Source organism: Hyperoodon ampullatus, assembly GCF_949752795.1.
Source record: "Hyperoodon ampullatus genome assembly, chromosome: 13".
Taxonomy (NCBI): domain Eukaryota; kingdom Metazoa; phylum Chordata; class Mammalia; order Artiodactyla; family Ziphiidae; genus Hyperoodon; species Hyperoodon ampullatus.
The window spans coordinates 21,081,325-21,088,953 of record NC_136926.1 but is presented as its reverse complement, the minus strand read 5'-3'; the positions used below and the strand labels follow the sequence as shown (position 1 = coordinate 21,088,953).

Sequence of the window (7,629 nt, the reverse complement as noted above, 5' to 3'; positions counted from 1 at the left end):
CTGAATGATAATGGAAACACATCAAATCAAAATTTCTGGGAAGCAGCTAATGTAGTACTTGCAGGGAAATTTATAGCTCTCAATGGCTATATTGGGGGGAGAGAAAAGAGGGGCCAAAATGAATGACCCAAGAGTCTACCTTTAAAAGCTGGACAAAAGAAGAATAAAGTAAACCCAAAGTAAATAGAAGAAAGGAGATGCTAAGGATGAGAGCAAAGCTCAGTAAAATAAAACACAAATGACAGAGAAGAATCAACAAAGCTAAAAGTTGGTTCTTTGAAGGGATTAATAAAACTGAAAACCACAGGCTAACCCTAGACTTTTTTTTTTTTTAATTACTTTTAGTTTTTCGTGCTGACTGTGCATGGACTGGCCCACATGGGTGCTGGGGTCGAACGGGTTACAGGGGGAGGCAGAGGAGAGAGCATGTAACAGCCTCCAAAGCTCCTCTGTTCCAGACAAGCACATGTTCACTGCTCAGCGCTGGCCCCCCTGCTCACTGCTGGATCCTTCGGATGCTCTGCACCTGGAAGGTCTGGGCGTGAGAGCCCCACTCCCGGAAATGCTTGTAGTCGCCTGAGTGGTGATCACACTCCAGCACATACTGAAAACCTCGGTAGCCAGGAAACTGGGAGCCAACCCAGCTGGAAAAGGGAAGAGGCAGACTGTTACCCTGAAGAGGCACCAGCATGGTGATCAAGACAGGCACAAGGGGACCCCATGCTGCAAACACACTCCAGCAATCCTGGACTTCCTTCCCTGGCATTCCTGCCCAGAATGTGCCCTGCTCTCCCCACCACCGGGCCCTTTTGATCACGCTGTTCCCTCTGCCAGTAACACCATTCCAACCCTTCTTTGCCTGGTTAAGTTGGATTTATCCTTCAGGTCTCAGCTCAGTCATCACTTCATCAGGGCGGTCTGACAGTCCCCTATTGTACCTTTGTAGCACTCATGTAATTAGGTAATTAACAGATGATTTGTAAAAATGTCAGGCTCCTCTGCCAACAGGAAGCTCCTGGGTATAGGGTGTGTGTGTGCCTGGTTCATCATTATCTAGTGCTTAACATGATCCCCAGCACAGAGGAGCTCAATAAATATTTGATGAAGAAAGGGAGGGAGGGAGGAAGGAAGGAAAGGACAGAGGGATGGATGGAGGGAGGAAGAAGTGAGGAGTCTTATTCTTTCCCCCTCCCGCCTTATTCAGGGGTACCTCCAAGGAAAGGCTATTCTTTTTTTTTTTTTTTTTTTTCGCAGTACGCGGACCTCTCACTGTTGTGGCCTCTCCCGTTGCGGAGCACAGGCTCCGGACGCGCAGGCTCAGCGGCCATGGCTCACGGGCCCAGCCGCTCCACGGCATCTGGGTTCTTCCCGGACCGGGGCACAAACCCGTGTCCCCTGCATCGGCAGGCGGACTTTCAACCACTGCGCCACCAGGGAAGCCCGAAAAGGCTATTCTTTCAATTCATTGACCCCTGCATTGTTCAGGACTAGATAAGGATTGGTGTCTCGTTTTCTGAGCTTCCCTTTCCCTTTCTGTAAGAGGGAAGTGGACTCAAGAATCACAAGAGGTCCATCCTACTCTGAAACAAGATCCTCTGGTGCTTCCCAAGAAAACTAAAAAAATAAAGTAACCCTACCTCCCACCTTTGCCCCTGCCAGCCAGGAGCCAAGGGGTACCTCAGAAGGTGACTCTCATATCCTATATAACTGAGGATCTCACACCTCAGCCATCCCCTGGGTGAAAAGGGTGGGAAGGGTCAGTGAGTCCTGGGCTTGAAGCTGGACTCAGTTACCTACCTGCTGTTGGATGTGGAGCAAGTTGCTTAACCCACATCTGTTTGTTTACTGCTGGGCATCCATCCTCTCCTCTTCTGGTGACAGACCCTGTCACATCCACCTGCCTCAGTCAATGTGGGAAAATCCTCACTCTAGCAATGAGCATGTGACCAGGTCTAGCCAACCAGAGCACCCCATTCCTGTGGGCATGGTGATTGGTTTAGAGTTGAACCCGTGACCCAAGCTGGACCAATGAGAGCCTTTCCTGGAACCTTTTGTGGAATCACTGAGAAAAAGACACTCTCTTTCCCTGGTGCTGGCTGGAATATAAGGATGAAGCTGCCATCTTATCTTCACATGAGAAGAGCTTGCCTAAAAATATAGCCACACTGGAGCAGGCAGAGCAAGAGGGGGAGAAAGATAGATCCCTACTGTCGCAGCTGGATCCAGCTGTGCCTGAAGCTAGTTACAGGGGCCAATAAATAACCTTTGAGCTTAATATCAGTGTGATCTGGGTGTCCACTACTTGCAATCCCAGAAATTTTGCCTGATAGCTCCCTGTGCCTCAGTATCCTCCTCTGGAATGTGGGCATCAGATCCCCAAAGTCCCCAGCATACTGTTTTCACAGGAGGTGTTCCCTTCCCTCTCAACATCCTCTCTGTCCCTGCCAAGCAGAGCCTTGCATCCACTTACGCCCCCGAGTTGACGTGGAAGGAGCCCACTTCATTGCCATCCCAGCCCATGGCCTGGAGGGAGGAGTAGTCATCGCTCAGCTCTCCTTTCTTGCCCAGGAAGTTCTCTTGCTCAAAGATGGTGAGCCTCGAGTCGCGGTGGTTCTGCAGGTACAGGGAACAGAGTCAGAGCATCAGGTCCTCAGTCGGAAACCCAGGAGCCTCTGCTGGTCCCTTCACCCCTGTTCTTGTCTCCAAAATCAGCCTTCCTTGAAACTTTCTGGAAGGACAGTAAGGCAACAGGCACCAGGAACCTTACAAGAGGTGTACTGCTTGTCCTTCCAGAAATTCCTGTTTCAGAAATTTACACAAAGAAGATAATCAAGGAAAAAAGAAGCCCTGTTGATAACAGGAGGGGGCGGGGGAGGGGAGGGAAGGGAAGGGGGAAGAGAAGGGAAAAAACAACCTGAATACCCGATAACAGAGGATCAGGTACACTGGGATATTGCACTACGGTTAAGAGAAGGATGTGGAGGGGCTTCCCTGGTGGCGCAGTGGTTGAGAGTCCGCCTGCCGATGTAGGGGATGCGGGTTCGTGCTCCGGTCCGGGAAGATCCCACATGCCGCGGAGCGGCTGGGCCTGTGAGCCATGGCCGCTGGGCCTGCGTGTCCGGAGCCTGTGCTCCGCAACGGGAGAGGCCACAACAGTGAGAGGCCCGCGTACCGCAAAAAAAAAAAAAAAAAAGAGAGAGAAGGGTGTGGAGATCTGGGTTCGAATCCTGACTCTCCACTTAGCAGCTGACTGAGCTTAATCATCTAAAGAAAAAATGTATGGGGACTTCCCCGGTGGTGCAGTGGTTAAGAATCGTCCTGCCAATGCAGAGCACACGGGTTCGAGCCCTGGTCCGGGAGGATCCCACATGCCGCGGAGCAACTAAGCCCGTGTGCCACAACTACTGAGCCCACGTGCCACAACTACTGAAGCCCGCACGTCTAGAGCCCGTGCTCCGCAACAAGAGAAGCCACCGCAATGAGAAGCCCGCGCACCGCAACGAAGAGCAGCTCCCGTTCGCCGCAACTAGAGAAAGCCCGCGCGCAGCGACAAAGACCCAACGCAGCCAAAAATAAATGAATAAATTTATTTAAAAAAAAACAAAAACACGTCACACAGCATTTCTGAGCCTGTTTCCGCATCTCTAAAATGAAACTAACCACATCTGCTTTTCAGGATTGTTTTGAGAACGAAATGAAACCAGAAGTTGTAAACTGGGTAAAGGCAGGGATTGCGTCTGTGAGAGTCCTTCTGAGTCCCCGTATTGGCGAAACGCCTGGGCCGTTTGTAAAACAAATGAACATTCACCAAATGATATACTAGGGCGCTATGGAAAATGATGCCATAGGTGAGATTTAATCATCTGGGAGAGTGATTGTGATATACTTGCAGAGGGAGAAAATCTGGTTTCCAAACTTTAGGTTCGTTATGATTCAATTTTTATAACCGAGTGATACGCATGTATAGATATATAGATATAGATGGATATACAGATCTAGACATAGATACTGATATCAACACTGCAGATATAATCTGTGGGTAGCATATAAGACCAAGGAAATCTCCAGCACTGATAACAGTGAGCTTTTGTCTCAGAGGTGTGGGTGTAAGTGACTTTTATTTTCTTATTCGGCCATATCAGGTTTTCCCCTGAACTTTAGGTGATAAATATGTGTGCCATGTGATTTAAAATCCATAAAAGTTGTTTTTGAAGGAAAAAAGTATACCTTTCCAAGCCTCAGTTTTTTCATCTGTAAGATGGGAGTAATAATGCCCACCTCCACCCATACTCTGTAAACAGTAGCAAAAATATAAAATCAAGAACACTGATAATGAATTAGGAACAAGAAATAGAACGCTTCTTCCTCACTTGCCCTGCCATCTCTGGCACCCAGACTCTCCCACTGTCCCTCAGTCATGAAAAGAAGGACACAAAACACGGAGGAGCTCATATTATAACCAAAGTTGCAACGGGCAGAACGTCTGTGGAGGGCTCTGTCCAGATGCTATACGTACATCCTTTTACCCCACAACATAGGTACTATGGCCCCATTTCAAGATGAAGAGACTGAGGCTCAGGGGAGGGACTGCCACCTCACACAGCTTGAAGCAGTGACATGAGGATTTGAACCCTGGGACATCTGGTTCCCAAACCCCCACTGGAGGGGATCAGGCCCCCCCCAGGCCCAGGCAGTGGCAGGACTCACAGCGCAGGCCACGGGCCGGAAGGAGGTGAGCCTCTCGGCGGGGTAGGACGTGTTGCCACTCCAGGCATCCCAGGACGGGTACTCACCCCGCTCCAGCACATACTGCTGCCCTTGGAAGCCGGCGTGCTCAAAACCCACCCACCTGCGGACAGAGGGTAGAGAGGGCAAGAGGTTAAGAGGCCCCCCACCCTGAGTTCTAGACCAGTGGTTATCAGGCAGGGGTGACTTTGTCCCCCAAGGAAGCATTTAACAATGTCTGCAGGCATTTTTAGTCGTCATGCCGGGAGGAGGGAGCGGAGGGTTTTGCAGCTGGCATTTAGTGAGTAGAGGCCAGGGAGGCTGCTAAACATCCTCCAATGCACAGGACAGCCCCCCAGCACAGAATTACCCGGCCCCAAACATCCAACCTGTTGACATGGAGAAGTCCAATCTAGACCTAGTAGCCGACTGCCTCGCTGTGCGTCCTGTAGGTAGGGGACCGGCTCCGTGCAGGTACCTGGCACTCCTGCACGTGTCCCTCTAGGCCATGTAGATGAGGCTTGACCACATGCTGACTTAAGCCTTGGCCATCTCATTACTCTCTCTCTCTCTCTTAACAAAACATATCTCATGCTCAGAGCCTCAGTCAGGCAACAATGTTCAACTACGGAATGCTAGTATTATTTTTTTTTTTTTACTACATTTAGTTATAGTTACCTTCTACTTTTGGTGAGTGATATTGGCTTTTGATTTGTGCCTAACAGGGACATTTCAGACCCAACACTGGGTTTTAAAGGTCTGCCCCCGCAGGGCTGCCTCATCCAGTGGGAAGGCTCTGTGTGAATGGCGCCCCTTACATTTGAGCAGTGCACAACCTGCACGACCTTACACTGCCATCCTGCACACTCCCCAGCATCTCAGACCCAAGGAAGGCACACCGGTACAGTTAGAGCCTGGGAAGATAACACCTAGAACATCTAAAAGTCCCAGTACCCCTCTCTAGATCACTTCCTGTCTCCCCCACCCCGATTCCAATCCCCCTGGACTCACGCTCCACTCAGCACTTTCAAAGATCGCACAGTCTCAAAACCAAGCTCCAGCACACTGGGGCACTCAGCTGTGAACTCATGCCGCCGGCCTTGGAAGCCCTCCTCATCCCACACCACGATCTATGCGGGAGAGAAAAGGTGGAGACGCGCTTCAGAGTCCCGTGAGCGGTTAGGGCTTCACCCCAGGACTCAGGGTGGGGCAGATCAGGTAAATCAGGGATTGCAAACTCAGATGCTTCCAGGGGCCAGGAAAGGAGCGTGAGGGCTGAGAACCCAGGAGCACAGGCCCTGTGGAAGTGGGTGGCGTCTGCTCAGCGCCACCTACTGTTGCCACATGATAATGCGACCAACTGTTCAATTTCCCAAGACAACCCCTATATCTGGACTTTTCTGTGGACCTTCCATGTTTTCAAAGGCTGATGACAAACTCAAAGGTTGGTGGGGGTTTTTTTTCTCTTTTTTAACACAGAGGAAGTCAAAGAAATCATGCCCAGAGACTATGTGCAATTACCAGTTTGCCATCTCTGCCAGAGAGACCGTTGAATTTGGGACCATAAGACACAAGTTCAAATCAAGACTCCAGTGTGTGAACTTGGGCAAAACCCTCTGTCTCTTGGAGCCTTGAATGCATCCTCTGTGAAATGGGCCCTCATTACCGCCCACCAGGGGTGAGGTGGGGATTCAATGAAGGTGGGGGCGGTGGTCCCCAGGACCTGGGTTCGACCTGTGCCCTCCCACTTCCCAGACATCGCCCCCTTCCCGTGGCTCTTCCTACCTTCCAGTGTCCCGCTGACTTGGTGCACTGCAGAGACATGTTGCTTGTTTCCTACACAAGAGAAGAACGTGATAAGCTTCTGCCCTGACTCTGATCCCCTCCTTGAGGCTGAAGTCTAGTTTGGGCTGATTGGGATCCAGATGGGGTCCAGATGTGCCTGAGGTTGGGGGCAAAGTGCGGCTTTGGCCTGTCCCTCTCCTACCCTTTCCATCTGTGACCAATACCATCTCCTTTTCTTCCATCCTACCGCTATCTGAAAATGTACCCATTCTGGGTCCCATTCCTCTAAGCCCTGCTCTGTATTGTTTTATCTGCCCACTATGGGAAATTTTCTGCGGCTGCTGGTGGGCGGATGTTTCACCCCAGGCAAGAACCAAGGTGCTCAGCTTAAGAGAGCCTCCTAAAGACAGCATCTGACCCGAAAAGGGAACTCTAATAGTGGAAGTTGAGGCAACAGGATTGCAGGAATAATTCTGGTTTTAAATGGGGGTTGCAGGTACTGGTCTTGATGTCTGGATCCTAGTTAGGATGCCTTGGTTAGGATGAGGATGGCATTCAGGATGGCACAGTGATGTCCCCAGGATTGGGGACCTGGGCTCCCCTCCCTCTGGATGCTCACCCAGAGCTCAGATCCCACTCCTCCGAGCCTGGGACTTACCGAGATGGACCCAGTGAACATGCCAGACCTGGCACCAGCGGAGGTCAGGCTCTTATAGGCAGGGAGGAGAGAGGGCCCCTGGGGGACAGAGCCCTGACTCAGCGAGCGAGCAACGGGAACAAAAGCCAGCCCCAGCTGGAACTCCAATAGAGAGGTGTCAGCAGCATTGGCTTCGGCTGGGAGGGAAAGGTCAGGTTGCCCCCACTCGGGGATTACCCATGAAGAAGGCAAGAGGAGGAAGGTCTGCCTTAATCAGCTCCATGGGACTCCTGACTGGAGAAGGATAACAAGCGGTAGACACAGAGTCTAAAAACCTCGTCCTTCCTAGCTGTGTGACCTGGGGCAGGTTGTTTCCCCTATTTCTTTCTGGAAAATGGGACAAGAATAAACAATATCACAGGACTGGTGTGAGATTATGTAACATGCCTGGAACAGATATTCAACAAATGCCTATACGTTTC

General features: G+C 50.8%; 1 protein-coding gene across 1 annotated transcript; it reads right to left on the bottom strand.

Annotated features, from left to right (window-relative positions):
* Window positions 1–496: 496 nt before the first annotated feature.
* Window positions 497–6,549, bottom strand: CRYBA4 (crystallin beta A4; the record flags this gene model as incomplete). The annotated part of the gene is made up of 5 exons (XM_079717183.1): window positions 497–644; window positions 2,471–2,613; window positions 4,708–4,849; window positions 5,737–5,855; window positions 6,511–6,549. 5 exons carry the CDS (start codon window positions 6,547–6,549, stop codon window positions 497–499), a joined length of 591 nt encoding a protein of 196 aa, XP_079573309.1.
* Between the last annotated feature and the right edge of the window lie 1,080 nt (window positions 6,550–7,629).